The sequence below is a fragment of the Bufo bufo genome, chromosome 3 (genome assembly GCF_905171765.1).
Source record: "Bufo bufo chromosome 3, aBufBuf1.1, whole genome shotgun sequence".
NCBI lineage: Eukaryota > Metazoa > Chordata > Amphibia > Anura > Bufonidae > Bufo > Bufo bufo.
Window position 1 is genome coordinate 564,100,563 of NC_053391.1, and position 23,173 is coordinate 564,123,735.

The 23,173-nt window shown below is 44.9% G+C and overlaps 1 protein-coding gene across 2 annotated transcripts in view; it reads right to left on the bottom strand.

Annotated features, from left to right (window-relative positions):
• Positions 1-11,153: 11,153 nt before the first annotated feature.
• The window catches only part of SUOX (sulfite oxidase), a 46,797-nt gene continuing 34,777 nt past the window's right edge, over positions 11,154-23,173 (bottom strand). For both annotated transcript variants that reach the window (XM_040425589.1, XM_040425590.1), the window contains 3 exons: positions 21,944-22,007; positions 13,973-14,147; positions 11,154-13,689 (listed from right to left, as the gene is read on the bottom strand). In XM_040425589.1, the coding sequence (XP_040281523.1) occupies positions 12,232-13,689; positions 13,973-14,147; positions 21,944-22,002 (1,692 nt within the window). In that variant the 5' untranslated portion in view covers positions 22,003-22,007 and the 3' untranslated portion in view covers positions 11,154-12,231. The remainder of the gene's footprint in view (positions 13,690-13,972; positions 14,148-21,943; positions 22,008-23,173) is intronic.

The following is a 23,173-nucleotide window of genomic DNA, read 5'->3' on the forward strand; positions in this document are numbered from 1 at the left end:
GCCACCAACGATTTATTACAATAGAGGGAGGAAGGGGGGGGGGGGGCGCACACTGTGCCACCAACGAATTATTACAATAGAGGGAGGAAGGGGGGGGAGGCGGGGGGGGGGGCACACTGTGCCACCAACGAATTATTACAATAGAGGGAGGAAGGGGGGGGCGCACACTGTGCCACCAACGATTTATTACAATGGAGGAAGGGGGGGGGGCCGCACTGGCCACCAATGATATTCAAACTGGGGAGGGGGGGGGGTCTGCCCCCTGCTGCCTGGCAGCCCTGATCTCTTACAGGGGGATATGATAGTACAATTAACCCCTTCAGGTGCGGCACCTGAGGGGTTAATTGTGCTGATCACGGCCCCCTGTAAGAGATCGGATGCTGCTAGGCAGCAGGGGGCAGTCATGTACACAGTTTGTAGTATATTCTAACTAGAAGCGTCCCCATCACCATGGGAACGCCTCTGTGTTAGAATATACTGTCGGAAATGAGGTTTCACGATCTAACTCATATCCGACAGTATATTCTAACATAGAGGCGTTCCCATGGTGATGGGGACGCTTCAAGTTAAAATATACCATCGGATTGGAGAAAACTCCGATCTGATGGTATAAAAGGGACTCCGGACTTTACATTGAAAGTCAATGGGGACGGATCCGTTTGAAATGGCACCATATTGGATCATGTCCGTGGATCCGCCAAAAATCAAGGAAGACCCACGGACGAAAAAACGGTCACGGATCACGGACCTACGGACCCTGTTTTTGCGGACCGTGAAAAAAAACGTTCGTGTGCATGAGGCCTAAGTCTGTTACTGTAGCTATCCCTTTACTCTCCCATTCCAGGAAATGTTTGTTTAATGATCCTGGTTGGAATTCTGGGTGATGCCATGGAGATAGATATTTTGATAGTAGGAAGGGGAGCCTATATAATTTCCTGGCTACTTTCCAAGCCGCTACTGTATCTTTAACTAGTACGCTCTTTTTAATCGCAGATGGGAAAGCTGAGTACCTAGTGTGTAATAGTGCATTGAGGCTACAAGGTTTCACCAGTTGCGATTCCAAAGAGAAATTAGAGAACATGGAGGATCCTCTAATCCAATCTATGCCATATCTCATCAGACTTGCTATGTTATAGTGCCGTACGTCAGGGAAGCCTAAGCCCCCTTCATCTTTACTGAACATAAGTGTTTTTAGGGCAATTCTCGACATTTTACCTGCCCAGATAAATCGACGAAAGGCACATTGCAAGATATTAATGTCTGAATGTTTCAATAGGATCGGTATTGTTTGTAATGGGAACAGAAGTTGTGGGAAGCTTATCATTTTTTATCAGATGACATCTACCCATCAACGAGAGCGGGAGATGTGACCATCTCTCCAAGTCTGTTTTTATGCGCTTAATTAAATTTGGATAATTGAGCAGGTACAAGGATTCCGGCGTTTTTCCAATGTGGATACCCAAATATTTGATCGAAGTGATTACTATTTTCACTGGGACATTTTATTATTCCAGAATATCTATTATTAGTGAGGTACAGCATTTCACATTTAGATACATTTAGGCTACTTTCACACTAGCGTTCGGGTGTCCGCTTGTGAGCTCCATTTGAAGGCTCTCACAAGCGGTCCCGAACGCATCCGTACTGCCCTAATGCATTCTGAGTGGAGGCGGATCCGCTCAGAATGCATCAGTCTGGCATCGTTCAGCCTCCGCTCCGCAGGCGGACACCTGAACGCTGCTTGCAGCGTTCGGGTGTCCGCCTGGCCGTGCGGAGGCAAGCGGATCCGTCCAGATTTACAATGTAAGTCAATGGGGACGGATCCGTTTGAAGATGACACAATATGGCTCAATCTTCAAACGGATCCGTCCCCCATTGACTTTCAATGTAAAGTCTGGACGGATCCGTTCAGGCTACTTTCACACTTAGAATTTTTTTTAAACTATAAACGCCTGCATTATAGGAGCGGATCCGTCTGAGCAGACATCAGACGGACCCGCTCTGAACGGTAGTGTGAAAGTAGCCTAACTTTGAATCCTGACACTGAACCAAAGCTAGTGAGGAGGTCAAATAGTTTGGATAGGTCGTGATGGGGGTGTGCCAAAAAGACTAATAGGTCATCCGCAAACAATGCATGCTTAAGTACTTAATTTCCCACTGTAATCCCTCTGATATCTTTGTTATTTTCTATGGCTCTAGATAATGGCTCTATAGCTAAGTTGAATAACAAGGGGCATAGCGGGCATCCCTGGTGTGTTCCTTTTTGTAGGGCAATTCTAGGTGACAGATAACCTGGTGTATAAACTTGTGCAAAGGGTGAATTATATAATGCTGAGAGGTATTGTCTAAAGGGTCCCACTAGTTTCACTGCGTCTAAAATCCTATTTAGCCAGTCCCAGGTCACATTGTCAAACGCTTTTTCCGCATCAATAGCTACTATGGACGGGGACTGGCCCAACCTAGGCTTCATCTTCAGATCATCTAATACAGTTAGTACTTTCCTGATATTAGTTACAGCAGCTTTATTTTGTGTAAATCCTGCCTGAGCAGTGGATAGAAGATCTGGCATCAATCTCGCTAGTCTACTGGCCAGTATTTTGAATATTAGTTTTATATCAACGTTTATTAAGGAAATTGGCCAATATGAAGCAGGTGAGAGTAGATCTTTCCCTGGTTTCGGAAGTACTTTAATATATGCAGTTTTTGCTGATTCGGACATCTGTTTTCCTGACATATAGTCATTTGATAGGGTCACCAGCACTGGTGCTATTTTCTCCTTCATTACTTTGTAAAATTCGGCAACAAAACCATCTGGACCTGGGGCCTTATTAGTTGATAATTGGCTTATGGTCTCTATAATTTCTTCCTGCGTGACTGGTTTATTTAAAATCTCTAGGTCTTCCTGTTTAAGTTTGGGTAATGCAATGTTCTGTAGCCACTTCTCGGTTAATGTCTTACACCTTGGACTATCCGAATATAATTCTGTATAATAGTCTTTTAAAACCCCACTAATTTCAGAAGGTAATGTATGTGTAATTCCCTTGCTGTCTTTAAGGGCTAGTATTGGGTTATTTTTGTATGGACCCTTTGCTAAACGCGCCATTAATTTCTCTGCTTTATTTCCATATTTAAATAATTGGGCTTCAAATTTCGTCTGAAACATTGCTTCTTTTTTGTTTATCCACTCCTCATATTCTATTTTCGTCTGTGTCCAAGCCTTTTTATGCACCGTATTAGGAAGAGTTTGGAATGAGGTATATGCCTCTTTTAGTTTGTGGCTACATTTATTTAGTTTCTCTAACGTCTTTTTCTTTAGTGATGCTGTATATGCTATTATTTTCCCTCGCAATACTGCTTTGCCTGCATCCCAAAGCACTTGTGTATTTTCAGTTGCGGCATTAAAGTGCATATATTCCTCCCACCAGGTAAACAAAGCAGATTCAAATTCCTCATTGCCCATTAAGGCTGAGGGAAATCTCCAAATATAATCCGTTCCTCTGGGGATCGTGTCGGATAATGTGAGGAGTACTGGTGAGTGATCGGATATCACCAATTCCTCTATGGAAATTGACTTTGCCCTGGTTTGTAGTGTGAAAGACAATAGTATGTAATCTAATCTGGACCAGGACTCATGGGCATGAGAATAATGGGTGTACTCTCTTCCCTCTGGGTTCTTTGCTCTCCAGATATCGCATAAGGAATGTGTTGTACATTACACTGAAGCGGTTGTGTTTTTATTACTCTGTACGGTCGTTCTACCTTGCGCCCTTCGTCTATCTTCAAGGAGATTACATACCTCATTCATATCCCCAGCTACTATCCGGTGAGCATAACTGTCTGATTGCAATCTATTCCTTAGATCTGCATAAAAGGGTACATTAGCATAATTTGGTCCATATATGTTGTAGATACTAAGGGCATCAGAAGGAGAATCCAGACATACCTAAAGCAGCCTCCCCTCTCCATCTTTATAAACCTCCCGGATTGTATAAGTGAGATTTTTACGGATTAGTGTTGACCCCTGATTGTGAATGAACAGATGGAGAGCAAAACACCTCCCCCACCCATAACTTATGTAGTCTAGTGCATTCTGCCGTTTCCTGTAATAAGGCTACGTCAGCCTTCAGCCGATTCAAGTGACGCTGAACTTTCATCCTCTTTTGAGGGGATTTTAACCCCTTCACATTCCACGTTATTATTCGCATACTTTTACATCTGATAGGAGAACGTGACAGCATCAAACATAACCCACCCCAACTCCCTTTTTTCCCCATAACTTCTCTAACAAATTGTCTATCTAGACATGCATTTTCAAACTAGTATGATCCCACTAATAACCAGCCTAGGAATGATAGTGTAGCTTTCTCTAGCCTCACTTCCCCTTGACTGTAATAGACTCCCATTTTTTTTTCCAACATGGTGGAATATTGGTGTCTCTCAACCTCATGTCATTCCTCTGCAATGCGCAATAGTCTTGATAGTCAAAACCAAAAGATATAGCATATTAAGTTAACGTAACAGTAACATTACAATGCCCGGCAGAAACGCAACGATTCTATGTCTCAAGAAAAAAAAACTGTTATCATGAGTCCAACGTGATGGAAGGTGTCCTCACTTATATATGTCATTAGAATGACCAGACTCATTCATATAGACTCATTGCTGGTTAGGAGACTGATTCCAGTGGGCTGACTCTTGAGGACTCAGTTATCTTTATCATGATTTCCCGCTTTATTAGGTTAATGTTTAGTCCGCACCTTGTTCTCTCCATGGTTGAGATTTTTCGAACCTGGATGGTCCTCTGGATGACGGTTGTGGGACTTGGATTCCCAAGGTGTCTTTGGCTTCTTGTGCCGATGTAAAGGTGAGTACTGAACCGTCCTCTTGAAAGACCTTCAAAATGGCTGGATATAATAGCGCGAATCTAGTGTGGTTCTCATATAGCGCAGTGCATATTGTAGAGAACTCTCTCCGCTTCCTTTGTACTTCTACAGAGTACTCTCCGAAGATAAGTAGTTTCTGTCCATTTATCTCCAACGCTGTCTTGTGCTTTTTGTAAGATCTCAGAATTGCCACTTTATCTGTAAAGTCCAGATATTTTACAATCACTGGTCTAGGGCGTCTGGTTAGAGCACCTGAGAGCTTAGGGTTCTTATCATCTTTTCCAGATCGTAAGTCTGGGCCCATTCTGTGTGTTCTTTCTGCTTAACATTTATTGGGTATTCCCAAAGCTGCTGGAATATCATGCTCACAAATGCGCATAAGATCCTGTGACGGGATTATCTCTGGTAAACCCACGATCCTTAAATTGCTTCTGCGTGAGCGATTTTCCAGATAGTCTACTTTATCCTTTAGGAATTTATGATCCTTTAGAATTGAATCCAGTTTAGTTTGTAACTTGTGGCATGAACTTTCTACTTCGTGCACTTTGTGCTCCACCACTTCTAGCCTGCTGCCATGTTCTGTGGCGGTGTGTTGCAGTTCTTGTAATGTCACCCCCACTGTGCTAGATAGTGATTCCTGTAGGTCTGGAAGAATCCTTTTTGCCACTTCTATGGCTAATCTTACATAGTCTATACTTTTATCATCAACTTTCAAGTCTTCACAAACAGTGCTTGTGGCCTCTGTCTGGTCAGTATCTTCTGACGTTACAGGATCGTCTTCCGCCATGTCTGTTTCCCGCGCTGCTGGCTTTTGCTTTTAGTTTTGTTTCTGCTCCCCATGATTTGTATGTAGCGCTCCATATAGAGATGCCGGATCACTGGAATCGATAGTCCCGAAAATGCCTCCGGTATGTAGGGGATAAGCTTTGTGCAGACTACTTCTTCACAGAGGAGCGATTAGGCGCGTCTCACCATGCTGGCGCCGGAACCGGAAGTCGGGTTACACATTTTTGTCTAACCTTATACCACTTAAGCCACTGCTTCTACAGCTTCTGAATTCAGAGGAGCCTATTCCTTGTGTAAAGCGGATTTTTTGCTCCCTTGGCCATATCTTCAATTTTCGTACTAATTATGATAAGTCCGAAGCTCTCAATATCAATGTCCCTCCGACTCGCCGGAGAGACCTTCAAGCTAATTCTGCGATTAAATGGCCTACCTCCTTGAAGTATCTGGGGATTCAACTGTCTACAGATCCTAGCCTACTCTTTTCTCTTAATTTTTCCCTATTATTAAGGGAGCATTCACACGACCGTATAAATTGATCCGCAGCGGACCCATTCATTTCAACGGGGCCGCAAAAGATGCAGACCGCACAGTGTGCTGTCCGCATCCATTGTTCCGTTCCATGGCCCAGCAAAAAAGATAGAGCATGTCCTATTCTTGTCCGCAATTGCGGACAAGAATAGGCACTATCTATATATCGCCAGCCATGTGCGGTCCGCAAAATGCGGAACGCACACGGCCGGTATCCGTGTTTTGCGGACCGCAAAACACTTACGGTCATGTGAATGATCTCTAAACCGTATAAAATCTCACATAGCCACTATTAAAATACCTTATATTTCCTGGGTGGGCAGTAAGAATTTACTATCGACCTATATTCTTCCCAAAATTTTATACACTATCCAGGTCTTACCTATAGACATCCCTCACCCATATATTCTAGATCTTACAGCTATTTTTTCTAAATTCCTATGGAATCATTTCAAATCCTGTATTGAATTAGCTGCTTATACATCGGAGGAGGCAGGGCAGTTTTGGTCTACCAGATATTTTTACCTTCTACCAGGCCAGCCACTTAAGTAGGTGGCTATATCTCACTAGGTCTGGGGAGGTTTATATCATCACTACAGCCTTGGAGAAATATCTTTTTGGCGAAGAGAACATATTTTTACTATGGCACCAGTTGCGTCCTTCCTCCTTACCTAGACTTATTAGGACCTCATTAATCTACATAACTCCTGACTCAGTTTCCTCTTTAACGCCGCTTAGCATAGCACTTTCTATTTTGGAGAATAAACCTTTTGGGTTCCTCTACCATTGGTTACCTTAAAATAAAATTCCTGTAGGCCTTACCGTTTCTTACCCAGACTTTCTTAGGATCACTGGACTTGGGACTTCTTTCCTCATATCAGAAATAGAATCTCTCAATAACAGGTAGTCAGTAAGTTAGTTCTGGAAACAACACAACAAGACGTCACTATGGGTAACAGAGAGCCATGGTCCCGGGGGCGACTGGCGGTGGATTTAGTGAACTCTAGGAGCAGTGGATAGGCTGTCAAGAATGTTGAAAATATGTTCAGGAGGGCTGGTATACCCAAGACTGGGTGTTTGGATAGAGAGAAGTAGTCAGAGTTTGTCAACAGAGAAACGCATTTGGTTACAACACAATGGACTGAATGACAAGGCTAAGGAGTGAATTAGAGTGTGTCTCAGGAAGTTGAATTGACAGGTTGGAAAAAGACTTTTGATGGCACGAATTATGTGTACATCTGCTAAGGTGCAGTTAATTCTAAATCCTGTCAGAACCCAAGTTCTAGTGCACCAATGACTCTAGGAAGGAGAAGTGATGAGCCAGAAAAAGACCCAACCAATCAGGTTACAAATTCACAATAAAAAGACATGGGGGCAAATTTCTAGACGCCATTTTAGATGCCGGTCTTAATAAAGCCCCTGCTCTGGCGGTGGATCTGCCGAAGTTATGAAGAGGCGCGAAGGCCTCTCCATAGCTTCCGAGCTGTCTTACATTTAGACCATTTTCTATTCCTAAAACCAGCTTAGAAAATGAGGAATGAGACGGGCCTGTCCCCAACGTTAGACCTGGCATGAGCGGGGTGAAGTCGCAGATAGCGGCGCAACTAAATGCGCCACCATCTTTGCCTGAAATAAGCCTAATTTAGGCATATTTCAGCTTCATAAATGACCCCCTTGGTCCGCAGATTGCTAAATGTTCTTAATGCTTTGCAAGCCATTATCTAGTACACATTCTTTGAAGATCTTCAAAAAGTGTCCAATACTCTATGGACAGTGAGCAAATATGATGTTGGAAGGTTGCCATGATGAGATGGGGCTGGCAGCCGTGCCCTTGCCCGCTGGCGCGGGGAGAATCTGCGGATGGCGGCGCAACGGGAGGTGTATTTTAATCAGTATTGTAAATAACCTCCAATCATTGCCTATGTAAAAGAGCCCTTCGAGTAAGAGCCGTTATCATTCAAGTATATTATGTACACTGTTTCTGGAGGCTTTCAGGCTGTAAATATGTAAGAATGTGGTGTACTTTGAGGCAGACACTGACCAGTACTTAAAAAGCTTTTTAATAGACATGTTTTCTATAAACTTGCGTACCAAAATAGCTGTCTTTAATATTTAACAGTATTAAATAGGGCAAAAACTTAATTTGTAACATAAATAATGTAGTGCGAAAGTTACCCGCCCAGCTTTACCCAACACCTCCATGTCATTTTGATGGGCACATGTTCATAATATATAAGAGGAAAACATGGACTAAAATTTAGCATTCGATTTTATTAAAATAGTACATTATTAAGCATAATAAAGCACAATGTATAAGGCATCTAGGAGTAATCCATATGTATATATTAGATACACATCATCCATGTCTACCCGTTATGAATATTACCAAACATATGTATAATCACAGCACATTTTGGTTAACATATGAAAGATTCCCAGTTACTACTTAGCTCCTTTCTCACTTCTTCTGTTAGACAAGTAGACTTCTACTGGAAGCTTCTCAGCCAAGGATTATGCGTTGCACATCAGAGGCTACAGTAGGTATGTGCTCATTATACAGTCAGGTCCATAAATATTGGGACATCGACACAATTCTAACATTTTTGGCTCTATACACCACCACAATGGATTTGAAATGAAACGAACAAGATGTGCTTTAACTGCAGACTGTCAGCTTTAATTTGAGGGTATTTACATCCAAATCAGGTGAACAGTGTAGGAATTACAACAGTTTGCATATGTGCCTCCGACTTGTTAAGGGACCAAAAGTAATGGGACAGAATAATCATCATACATCAAACTTTTACTTTTTAATACTTGGTTGCAAATCCTTTGCAGTCAATTACAGCCTGAAGTCTGGAACACAGACATCACCAGACGCTGGGTTTCATCCCTGGTGATGCTCTGCCAGGCCTCTACTGCAACTGTCTTCAGTTCCTGCTTGTTCTTGGGGCATTTTCCCTTCAGCAAGTGAAATGCATGCTCAATTGGATTAAGGTCAGGTGATTGACTTGGCCATTGCATAACATTCCACTTCTTTCCCTTAAACTCTTTGGTTGCTTTTGCAGTATGCTTTGGGTCATTGTCCATCTGCACTGTGAAGCGCCGTCCAATGAGTTCTGAAGCATTTGGCTGAATATGAGCAGATAATATTGCCCGAAACACTTCAGAATTCATCCTGCTGCTTTTGTCAGCAGGCACATCATCAATAAATACAAGAGAACCAGTTCCATTGGCAGCCATACATGCCTACGCCATGACACTACCACCACCATGCTTCACTGATGAGGTGGTATGCTTAGGATCACGAGCAGTTCCTTTCCTTCTCCATACTCTTCTCTTCCCATCACTCTGGTACAAGTTGATCTTGGTCTCATCTGTCCATAGGATGTTGTTGCAGAACTGTAAAAGGCTTTTTTAGATGTCGTTTGGCATCTTGTGGTGAACCCTCTGTATTCACTCTGGTGAATTCTTCTCTTGATTGTTGACTTTGACACACACATACACCTACCTCCTGGAGAGTGTTCTTGATCTGGACAACTGTTGTGAAGGGTGTTTTCTTCACCAGGAAAAGAATTCTTCGGTCATCCACCACAGTTGTTTTCCGTGGTCTTCTGGGTCTTTTGGTGTTGCTGAGCTCACCGCTGCGTTCCTTCTTTCACTGATAGCGACAGCTCTTTGGATCTCATCTTGAGAGTTGACAGCAACAGATTCAAAATGCAAACAGCACACTTGAAATGAACTCTGGACCTTTTATCTGCTCATTGTAATTGGGATAATGAGGGAATAACACACACCTGGCCATGGAACAGCTGAGAAGCCAATTGTCCCATTACTTTTGGTCCCTTAACAAGTGGGAGGCACATATGCAAACTGTTGTAATTCCTACACCGTTCACCTGATTTGGATGTAAATACCCTCAAATTAAAGCCGACACTCTGCAGTTAAAGCACATCTTGTTCATTTCAAATCCATTGTGGTGGTGTATAGAGCCAAAAATCTTAGAATTGTGTCGATGTCCCAATATTTATGGACCTGACTGTATATGTGGTACCAGAGAAATGGGACAGAAACTACCCACATTCAATGAATGCCTACCTCCCTGCATTTCTTCAGCTTTCAGTCCTGCAGTCTTTTACCACTGCCTTGGTTACCAGAATCACTTTGGGTGGGGGAAGGGACTGTGAAGTATTCCAGCTCATTCATGTGTCTGTGGACCAATAAGTAGTTCACACAAGGCAGCCCCAGTGCTTCATACATTCAAAAGCAGCTACACTGGTAGACTGGTCTAATATTGCTATAGCCACTAGTGTTATTCTTAGGGCTCATTCAAATGTATGGCAAATAGCGGTGCGCAATACACAGACTCCGGCCCTGTGAACTCCCGGCTACGGTGCGGACCCATTGACATGAATGGGTCCGTGATCTGCAAGTTACAGCAAAAGATAGGACATGTCCTATCTTTTGCTGTGCAGAGGCACGGATCGGAAGCCCATAGTTTTAACAGTTTCATTTTTACTGGGTTCCCTATGCAGTAAAAACAGACCTGTTCCCTTCATTTCCGAGTCAGTAACATTACAACGATGCTGATGCCACATTTACTTGTGCTTTAATACTGAAAAAAATAAAAATGGGATTTTTTTTTTCTTGTATTCTAACCCACTTTTTTCCATATTTCCATTTACGGAGCTGTGTGAGAACTCCTCTGTGTTTTTTGTGATACTATGGCGTGTGTATGACTTTTTGATTACTTTTTATTCGAAAAAACTGTGAATTTGCCATTTTGATTTTTCCTAATAGGGTGTGCACCGTGTGGGATAAATACGTTTAGATTTTAATAGTTCTGGCATTTTGAAGACACAGTGGTGTATATGAGCTTTATTTTTGTTTAATTAGTTATTTTTATTATGGAAAAAGGAAATGCTTTGAACCTATGTATATTTTACAATAAAAAAGTTTTTAACCTTTTTTAAGCTCCCCTAGGGGACCTGAAAGTGCAGTCATTAGACTGCCTCTTCCATACATGAATGTGATTTAATACAGCAGTGTATGGGAAATTTAGTACTTCCATTTGCAGGCGTACATTCACCAACAAACAGCTTCCCCCATTTCCGCATGGAGAAAACGTTCAGGCCGTCTCAGATACTAGGGTCACAATTTACCGAGGAATCTGTGGGTCTAAATGTCTGAAACTGGCGTTATCGCTGACTGCAGAAATCAGCCCCACAACAATGGCAGCCACTCGGAGATTACATCAGCCGTACATGTACTGTGAATGTCATTAAGGGGTTAAAGGTGTTGTCCAGTGGGGTAAAACAAGAATATTTTTAAAAATTAAAATTACATCACCAGTCCTATGCCGCTGTTTACAAGCTAACTAGGTCCCTGCTTCACAGGTTCTGTCTTGACACTCAGGAAATGTCCATCTCATCCAATGACCAGCAGACCTAGTAAGTGTTGGGAAGAGGGTAGGGAAAAAATAAATAAACCAACCCCTTTGTCAGCCAATTTCAGTGGGACCAGGTGACTGACTCATATGTATTGGAAGGCCTCCCAGTAAGAAGGGCTGGGCAGAGCCTAGCATGCATGTGGCATTGCGGATGACTGTACAGCAGCCGTAGAATTAGGAGGATCTTGGAAGATGACCATGGACAGAGCAAAATCATTTTCTCTATCTGTAGCGTTCTCATTCAAACATGAGACTTTCCCTGAATTATTTTACTTCCCTGTGGAAAGAGGCACTTTATAACTACCCCCATGTATTTAATGTATAGGATACAAAAACACACGCACATACATTTATTATATGCTCTTTAGGTGCAGACAGGACTTATTTATAGGAACCACATAGCACCAACTATTTATAGGAACCACATAGCACTCAATATGAAATATAAGCTCAAGTTCGTAGAAGCATAAAAAGGGGGTCAGCAAAACCACTCCGTGACTAGGAAGCATCATTAAGAGCTACAATATACTGTACCTCACACCTTTATGTACCACTTATTGTAACATCCCATTTCTCTATCCAGTGTTAATCTCGGTCTACTGTGACGCTTATACGGTGCCATGCATTATTCAATACCCCACGCAAGTTCCATATTGGGGCCACAGAATCAGGCTGCACATTGTAATTGTCATCTACGGCTTTACAGATGATAGTCATTTCATTGCATTCTACAGGAATAGCTGCCTCCAGTATCCAGACTTTCCATGCCCAGGCCAGACCCTCTTTCTCCTCTCCAGTAAGTTCAGCCACTTTCCAGGTTTTTCCCCCATCCAGAGACACATCCACTCGAACAATCTCTCTCCCGCCTCCACTCCATGCATATCCTTTGATGGTCACATTTCCATCATGATTTGGGGTGATCTTTTCCCCAGGCCGCGGTTCTGTAATGGCAGATTGTACAGGTAGGTCTTGTATGGCTGGAGAAGAAGAAAAGTCTACAGTATCCCAATCTACATTTGGATTGAAGCCCTTGTAATCATTCTGTTGCCAGTGACTAGGACTTTCCTCTGCACTTACAATGATTCGTCCCAACCACTTCACATTCCGGGCACCTACCACACCTGGCACAATAACCCGCAGAGGAAAGCCATGGTCTTTAGGCAATTCCTCCCCATTCATTTCATACGCAAGTAGGACTTCATGGTCCTTGCTCATTGCACGCTTAAAAGAGATTGATGCTCCATAATTTGTTCCAGTTATGTCTTGATCCAAGCCTTCAAACTGGACATGTAGCAAATTGAGTGTGTCCTCTGTATAGCCAGCATCTAGTAAAACATCCCTTAGTCGTACTCCTGCCCAACGAGCTGTACTAATGGCTGCTGTACCCCAGTCTAGTCCCTTAACTTGCTTTATATCATTCATCTCAGAGCGCCTATTTCCTGCACATTGCAAAGTGGCAGTAACTTCATGTGGTGAAAACTTCGTCTTGAGGTCTTTCAGGGACAGTTTTAAGGGTTTACCCTGCTTTGCTCCAGGGGGTCTCTCTACAACAAGCTGGAACTCATCAGGTTTAATATTTGGCACTGGCAAATGGTTCCTCTTGAAGAACAGCTGATTTGGAGTGATGAAGCTGTCTGTTAGCAATTCAGGAGGAGGTTCAGCATTAAAAGGCTTTTGACTATTGACCTTTAGAATAGGATGTCGAGAAGGATCACCAGAGTAAGGATCAGACACATCACATGGCTCCTCCTTGTCTTCAGGGCTGAGCACTCCAACCTTGTACTCTTGCAAAATTTCCATCACATGCTCACTCTTGTGAACACCATAAAGGGCCCAGAAAGGCTCTAACGCTCCCCCCGCAGCCAGCAAGATCCTTTTTCCTCCAGGATGCAGATCCACAAAATCTGTGATATCAAATACTTCTCCTGCATATGTAACCCATATCCTGTCCGTGGGATTTTTGTGCTTCTTGACGTCCTCTCTTGTATACTGAGGGAGAGAATTCGAAGGGACGTGTTCTTCTTTAGACTCTGCTTGAGCAACCTTAACGAAAAAGAACATTATTTTATCAGTCAAGGCTTTGTACAAGTAATACTGTAGCTATTACATACACACAAGACATGTCTACAAAGAGGTGTACATAAAACAAGAATTATAATGACCTACTTGGCGAGCAGGGCGAGTATCTATAAATGTCTGGTGTACATGTGTTCGCTGTGCACCAGACATTTGCTCTCCTGCGATGGAAGAATTTCTTGCCCATACCCCTGTATAGAACCGAGTACATATGGTCATAATTTATAAAAGTATGCCAGTAAGACCTTACTTTTCGCCTCTGAGAATCAAAAATCAGGAAGGAGCCCATTCCGAACAATGCTCCCGCTGTGGCAGCACCCCATTTCCAACCATTTTCTCCGGACCCAGTGTCTGTGCTCTGTTTCCGCCTGGATTCATTCTTAGATGTACACATTCGTACCAACATGAACATCTGTTTCTGCAACCTAGAAGACAATATATAGAAGATAGAAGACATATACAGAGATGGTGTGTACACAAACTCTTTGTTTTCCCCTTACAAATAGTCTATGGCCACCATATTATGGAAGAGTACCGCACAGACCAGTAATCTCGCCATGTTCAGGAACCCTTAGGACACGTCCAAACGGGACACAAGATGAGCAGATACATGTCCGCAGTATATAGTGAGTGTCCATCATGGATTTCACAGCACAACAAAACACACAGGTAGCTCGCACAGATTATTTTTTTTCTGGTCAATTTCTGTCCTGTGTGGACATACACTTCAGTGCAGTCTCTGGTCAACAGTAGTCAAGATGTGCAAGATCTGTATTTTTGTAATCTAGTGACATTACAGGAAGCAGGCTGGACAGTGGAAAGGAGCCAAGGAGAAAGGAGACAGTGGAAAGGAGACTTGAGAAAGACTATTCCGCACTCAACACCACTGCACAGTAAAGTCAGCGGCTTTGTATGGACAAGACAGTAGAGATAGTCTGCACTAAGTACTTGCACAAGGAGTACCACAAGTAAGAGCATGCCAGTCTATGTTCTGTACAGAATAGGAGGTTTCATGTGAGCAGCCTGTTCTAGGCCTGTGACTGAAGCTTCCTGCAAGCCAAATATATAGAGGAAAGGAAGACCGTGTAAGAGCAGGAGACGTGGGAACAACCAATGCTGCTTCCTCTATGGCTATCAGTTGGAGTGTTTTTCCCAAGAAGGGGAAGCTCAGATCACTGCACTTTGAATGACCTATCCTGTGAAGATTAAAAAGTGCAAAACTAATTCCATAAACTGCATTTGGTCAACCTAAGGCTACTTTCACACTAGCGTTCGGAGCAGATCCGTCTGATGTTTCATCAGACGGATCCGCTCCGATAATGCAGACGTTCGCATCCGTTCAGAACGGATCCGTCTGCATTAAAACTTATGAAAGTAGCCTGAGCGGATCCGTTCAGACTTTACATTGAAAGTCAATGGGGAACGGATCCGCTTGAAGATTGAGCCATATGGTGTCATCTTCAAGCGGATCCGTCCCCATTGACTTCCATTATAAGTCTGGACGGATCCGCTCGCCTCCGCACGGCCAGGCGGACACCCGAACGCTGCAAGCAGCGTTCAGGTGTCCGCTCACTGAGCGGAGCGGAGGCTGAGCGCTGGCAGGCGGATGCATTCTCAGTGGATCCGCCTCCACTGAGAATGCATTGGGGCCAGACGGATGCGTTCGGGGCCGCTCGTGAGCCCCTTCAAACGGAGCGCACGAGCGGACACCCGAACGCTAGTGTGAAAGTAGCCTAACACGTCTCCTATATTGCAGTCACAAAAAGGGCCATATTTCAAATTAGGCACTTCTGGTCACTTGTCTAGAGAGAAGGCCACAAGATGGGTGGCGCCAAAGAGACGGAGCACCCAATGTTCTGGGTAGAATGACATCTCCAGAGTCCACACCATCTCCAGTTCCTAGGTTTCTTTGCAAAGGCCCCATTAGAAGATGCGGCTGTGTTGAGGCTGGTATAAAAACCCTGGCTACAATGGGTGCTCTCTCGCTGGACAGAGCATGGAGGCTGCTCACAGGTACAGGTTGCTACTATCGTTTGTAAGACAGAGAGGGAATGTATACTGTTCATGCCTCATCCACACGTCAGTGTTTGGTCAGTGATTTCCATCAGTCACTGTGAGCCAAAACCAGGTGCGGATCTAAACACAGAACAGTTGCAGATCTTTCCCTTATACCTTATGTCTGTGGAGGCTCCAATCCTGGTTTTGGCTCACAATTAGGCCTCATGCACACGACGTTTTTTGCAGTCCGCATCCAAGCCACATTTCTTGCAGCTTGGGTGGGGACCCATTCACTTCAATGGGGGCCACAAAAGATGCGGACAGCACTCCGTGTAGGCATTTCTACAATGGGCCGCCCGTTCCGTTCTGCAAATTGCGGAAGGCACATGGGGGGGCTTACGTTTCTTGCGGATCCGCGGTTTGCGGACTGCAAAAAAACGGCACGGCCGTGTGCATGAGGCCTTACTGATGGAAATCACTGACCAAACACCGACGTGTAAATGAGGCTTTGGTCAGCGTTTGGACAAGCAGATTTTGTTTATCTGGTGTTATTTTGTATCTTGCCTATTTACAGTTGCAAGAAAAAGTATGTGAACCCTTTGGAATGATATGGATTTCTGCACAAATTGGTCATAAAATGTGATCTGATCTTCATCTAAGTCACAACAATAGACAATCACAGTCTGCTTAAACTAATAACACACAAAGAATTAAATGTTACCATGTTTTTATTGAACACACCATGTAAACATTCACAGTGCAGGTGGAAAAAGTATGTGAATCCTTGGATTTAATAACTGGTTGAACCTCCTTTGGCAGCAATAACTTCAACCAAACGTTTCCTGTAGTTACAGATCAGATGTGCACAACGGTCAGGAGTAATTTTTGACCATTCCTCTTTACAGAACGGTTTCAGTTCAGCAATATTCTTGGGATGTCTGGTGTGAATCGCTTTCTTGAGGTCATGCCACAGCATCTCAATCGGGTTGAGGTCAGAACTCTGACTGGGCCACTCCAGAAGGCGTATTTTCTTCTGTTTAAGCCATTCTGTTGATTTACTTCTATGCTTTGGGTCGTTGTCCTGTTGCAACACCCATCTTCTGTTGAGCTTCAGCTGGTGGACAGATGGCCTTACGTTCTCCTGCAAAATGTCCTGATAAACTTGGGAATTCATTATTCCTTCGATGATAGCAATCCGTCCAGGCCCTGACGCAGCAAAGCAGCCCCAAACCATGATGCCCCCACCACCATACTTCACAGTTGGGGATGAGGTTTTGATGTTGGTGTTCTGTGCCTCTTTCTCCACACATAGTGTTGTGTGTTTCTTCCAAACAACTCAACTTTGGTTTCATCTGTCCACAGAATATTTTGCCAGTACTGCTGTGGAACATCCAGGTGCTCTTGTGCAAACTGTAAACAGGCAGCAATGTTTTTTTTTTTTTTTTCTTTACACAGCAGTGGCTTCCTCTATGGTATCCTCCCATGAAATCCATTCTTGTTTAGTGTTTTACGTAATGTACATTCGCTAACAGGGATGTTAGCATATGCCAGAGACTTTTGTAAGTCTTTAGCTGACACTCTAGGATTCTTCTTCACCTCATTGAGAAGTCTGTGCTGTGCTCTTGCAGTCATCTTTACAGGACGGCCACTCCTAGGGAGAGTAGCAGCAATGCTGAAGTTTCTCCATTTATAGACTATTTGTCTTACCACGGACTGATGAACAGCAAGGCTTTTGGAGATACTTTTATAACCCTTTCCAGCTTTATGCAAGTCAACAATTCTTAATCGTAGGTCTTCTGAGAGCTCTTTTGTGTGAGGAATCATTCACATCAGGCAATGCTTCTTGTGAAAAGCAAACCCAGAACCGGTGTGTGTTTTTTTATAACGCAGGGCAGCTGCAACCAAGACCTCCAATCTCATCTCATTGATTGGACTCTAGTTGGCTGACACCTCACTCCAATTAGCTCTTGGAGATGTCATTAGTCTAGGGGTTCACATACTCTTTCCACCTGCCCTGTGAATGTTTACATGGGGTGTTCAATAAAAACAAGGTAACATTTAATTCTTTGTGTGTTATTAGTTTAAGCAGACTGTGATTGTCTATTGTTGTGACTTAGATGAAGATCAGATCACATTTTATGACCAATTTGTGCAGAAATCCATATAATTCCAAAGAGTTCACATACTTTTTCTTGCAACTGTATATGTTTCCAATAAATGCCGGAAAGGACCTGAGCTTTGGACATTTGAAGCCTGTCTGTCTCTATAAAGCCTGTTTTGACTGTTGTGTGTTAGGTAGCGGCAATTACATTTATTAATTGTGCCAGCAATTATTTTTATGGCATCATCACTGAGTTTTATCATTGACCTTCTCATTTGTTAACACTGACCACTTTTTTTTTTTAAATTGCAGTTGTGCAGAAACCAGTGAATCATGGCAGTAATTGGCAAGTGTAAAAGTGTCTTAATGGGGCAGTATTCATCCTCAGTGCCTGAACTCTGAATACAGCCCTGGTCACACACTGAAGTGTATATCAGCTGCAGGCTGTATAAGATAAGATAAATGCAATAATACTGTAAAAAAAATATATAAGAGAACCGGAGGATCTTAGGACATGTCCATAATGAAGAGGATATGGTCTGAACTTTTTTCTATGGTTAATGGGCGATTCCACAAAAAGGAACCGTAACTTTGTTTTTGTCAATGTTGTTTTGAAAGATTAAAGTGCATCGTCGTTAACACATTTCAGGCTAGTAAAAATGTTGTAATGTATAAAATTTGTAAATGTCTTTACTAGCACATTTTTATTACATTTTCTTTACGTGCAGATTTGGTAGATATGAGGCACAACACTGCTTATTGCAGACCTCCCAAGTGTCCCTCTTTTTGATCTGAGGGATAGATTTTCATTATTGCATTTACAATATTGATGCAGAAAGTGTTTGTCTGGTTCCTCTCTGTATATTATAGCCTGATATATATATATTATATATATATAAAAATTATATATATATATATATATATATATATATAAAAAATATATATATATAAAAAATTTATCTTTCACGCAATGAACCATAAGTGTCCCTCTTTGAACGTCCAAAAAGTTGGGAGGTATGTTATTGGGCAACACTGACCTGAGAGGGTCACGGCACTAAAGGAGCACAAGTCCAACATACAAGTCAGCTAAAGTCTACATTTCTAGTGTTACTTATTAAGCAAAACAACAGTAATGTCAAGAGCAGAGACAAATCCAACAACAGCGTGGAGCAATTAGTGCTAAAAATGCCAGCGACCAGCACATCGAATATTCGCTTTATGCACGTCTTAGTTTAAGCATTCAATGCATTTTACATTATTGTCTGCATTGCGTTAAAGCATCGCGTTGTACAGTTGCATCGTGGTACGGCTGTGGACTGTCCACCGTACACCTCCTGTACCAGCTAGGATTGGAGAAAACTAAAGATCCTGACCATTTAACACCTTAAACGCCATGCTCAGTACAGACTGCAGCACCTATACGGGGCCCTCTGTTTGCTCTGTCAGCCCAGGCATTGTGGTATCTGGGGGCTGCCAGTTTCCTGCTCAAGCAACAATATACTGGCACACATTTGTATCCCAACACATTACTGTGAAAATACAGAAACTGAAAACTTATAGCAGGTCAGCATTGCAGTAAGCCCTCTTTATCAGATGAGCAACTTTTTTTCTTTTTTAAAGGGAACCTGTAACCTGGATTTTGGGTATAGAGCTGAGGACATTATCTGCTAAATGGCCGCTAGCACATCCGCAATATCCATTCCCCATAGCTCTGTGAGCTTTTATTGTGTCAAAAAACAGATTTGATACATATGCAAATTAACCTGAGATGAGTCCTGTCCCTAAGGGTACTTTCACACTTGCTTTCGGGGTTCCACTTGTAAGTTCCGTTTGAAGGCTCTCACAAGCGGCCCCGAAAGGATCTGTACAGCCCCAATGCATTCTGAGTGGATGCGGATCCGCTCAGAATGCATCAGTTTGGCCTCCGTTCCGCTCAGCAGGAGGACACCCGAACTTAGCTTGCAGCGTTTTGGTGTCCGCCTGGCCGCGGAGCCAAACGGATCCTTCCAGACTTACAATGCAAGTCAATGGGGACGGATCCGTTTGACGTTGACACAATATGGTGCAATTGCAAACGGATCCGTCCCCCATTCACTTTCTATGTAAAGTCAGGAGTCCCTATTAATATACCATCAGATCGAAGTTTTCTCCAATCCGATGGTATATTTTAACTTGAAGCGCCCCCATCACCATGGGAACGCCTCTATGTTAGAATATACCATCGGATTTGAGTTAGATCGTGAAACTCAGATCCGACAGTATATTCTAACACAGAGGCGTTCCCATGGTGATGGGGACGCTTCAAGTTAGAATATACTAAAAGAACTGTGTACATGACTGCCCCCTGCTGCCTGGCAGGTGCTGCCAGGCAGCAGGGGGCAGACCCCCCCCCCCCCCCCCCCCCCCCCCCCCCCCCCCCCCCCCCCCCCCCCCCCCCCCCCCCCCCCCCCCCCCCCCCCCCCCCCCCCCCCCCCCCCCCCCCCCCCCCCCCCCCCCCCCCCCCCCCCCCCCCCCCCCCCCCCCCCCCCCCCCCCCCCCCCCCCCCCCCCCCCCCCCCCCCCCCCCCCCCCCCCCCCCCCCCCCCCCCCCCCCCCCCCCCCCCCCCCCCCCCCCCCCCCCCCCCCCCCCCCCCCCCCCCCCCCCCCCCCCCCCCCCCCCCCCCCCCCCCCCCCCCCCCCCCCCCCCCCCCCCCCCCCCCCCCCCCCCCCCCCCCCCCCCCCCCCCCCCCCCCCCCCCCCCCCCCCCCCCCCCCCCCCCCCCCCCCCCCCCCCCCCCCCCCCCCCCCCCCCCCCCCCCCCCCCCCCCCCCCCCCCCCCCCCCCCCCCCCCCCCCCCCCCCCCCCCCCCCCCCCCCCCCCCCCCCCCCCCCCCCCCCCCCCCCCCCCCCCCCCCCCCCCCCCCCCCCCCCCCCCCCCCCCCCCCCCCCCCCCCCCCCCCCCCCCCCCCCCCCCCCCCCCCCCCCCCCCCCCCCCCCCCCCCCCCCCCCCCCCCCCCTGTATTAACTCATTGGTGGCCATGTGGCCCCCCCTCCCTCCCCTGTATTTAACTCATTGGTGGCCAGTGCGCCCCCCCCCTCCCTCCCCTGTATTTAACTCATTGGTGGCCAGTGCCGGCCTCCCCTAATTAAAATGACCGACCCCCCATCATTGGTGGCAGCGGAGAGTGCCGATCGGAGTCCCAGTTTAATCGCTGGGACTCCGATCGGTAACCATGGCAACCAGGACGCTACTGCAGTCCTGACTGCCATGGTTACTTAGCAATTTTAGAAGCATTATACTTACCTGCGATGTCTGTGACCGGCCGGAGCTCCTCCTACTGGTAAGTGAAAGGTCTGTGCGGCGCATTGCTTATAGCACAGACCTTTCACTTACCAGTAGGAGGAGGGGGAGGGGGGCCAGCCGCACTGGCCACCAATGAGTTAAATATAGGGGAGGGAGGGGGGGGGGGCGGCCGACCTGGCCACCAATGAGTTAAATACAGGGGGAGGGAGGGCGGGCCGCACTGGCTACCAGTGAGATAAATACAGGGGGGGGGGGGTCTGCCCCCTGCTGCCTGCAGCACCTGCCAGGCAGCAGTCATGTACACAGTTCTTTTAGTATATTATAACTTGAAGCGTCCCCATCACAATGGGAAACCTCTGTGTTTAGAATATACTGTCGATCTGAGTTTTCACGAAGGGAAAAATCTGATCTGAAAAAACAGTTATGCAGACGGATCCGTTCTGAACGGATGCAAGCGTTTGCATTATAGGAGCGGATCCGTCTGTACAGACACCAGACTGATCCGCTCCGAACGCAAGTGTGAAAGTAGCCTAAGATGAGTCAGGGACAGGACTCATCTCAGGTTAATTGCTTATGTATCAAATCGGTTTTTTATACAATAAAGCACACAGAGCTATAGGGAAATTTAATATTGCAGATGTGCTTGCGGCCATCTAGCAACCCATGTCCTCAGCTCTATACACAAAATCCCAGTGACAGGTTCCCCTTTAAATAGAATTTGTCCCCCTTTAGCAATTTTATTACCGCCACTGTGCAATATATTGTAAAACTCAAACAGGAAACCTACCACCAACTCATATGTACCCAAAAATTATTACCATTTCAAATTGATAGATAACTACCTCTGTGGTCTGGTCAGGCTGCATAGTGCCACTGATGAAACCCTATGGAGCAGTGTCATATTTACTGTAAATCAAAAACAAGAGAAATGTAAGTTCCAGAGGGAAAAACAACAACCTTACAACCAGATGCCATACCCCAATATACTACGACAGATAGAAGACCATTCAAGCACTTTCTAGTTCTGTAGTGGATTAGTAGATAGGCATCTATCAGACCTTTCTATGGCTAGTTTCACACTAGCGCTAGAAATCCAGCAGGCTATAATGGGGACTGGTGGACATTCGGCCGTAAGAAAAACGTTGTGCGTATTTGCCTAAACGCGGCCAGATCTCCACAGTCCTCCTTATAGTTAATGGGGCTCGATGGAGATTTACAAGCTTCTGGAAATGCCGGAATACAAAGAGGTCCAGATACATACCTCTGAGTGAAACTAGCCTAAGACTACTTTTAAAGAGAATGAGGCACATTTATCAAAGCTGGTGTAAAGGAAAGCTGGCTTAGTAGCCCATAGCAGCCAATCAGATTTCACCTTTCATTTTTCTGTGTCTTTGGAAAATGAAAGGTGAAATCTGATTGGTTGCCATGGTTAACTATGCCAGTTTCCTTTACACCAGTTTTGATAAGTCTCCCCAATCTCTCCTAATTAACTTAAAGGGTTTGTCTCCAAGTTGCCTAGAAATATTCCCCCATACCACTAAAACTGAATTAGTCTTGGGCTACTTTCACACTCGCGTTTCGTGCGGATCCGTCATGGATGGATCCGTTCAGATAATACAACCGTCTGCATCCATTCAGAACGGATCCCTTTGTATTATCTTTAACATAGCCAAGACGGATCAGTCTTTAACACCACTGAAAGTCAATAGAGGATGGATCAGTTCTCTATTGTGCCAGATTGTGTCAGTGAAAACGTGCAGTTTGGCTCAGTTTCATCAGACGGACACGAAACACTGCAGGCAGTGTTTTTTGTCCATCTCCAAAGCGGAATGGAGACAGAACTGATGCAAACTGATGCATTCTGAGCGGATCCTTTTCCATTCAGAATGCATTAGAATGCAAACTGATCCGTTTTGGACCGCTTGTGAGAGACCTTAACGGATCTCACAAACGGAAAGCCAAAACACCAGTGTGAAAGTAGACTTACCGGTAATTCCCTTTTTACGAAGCCGCCATGACGGCACCTTACTTGAGATTATCCCCCTTCTACCAGGTAGGGACAGGAAGCTTCA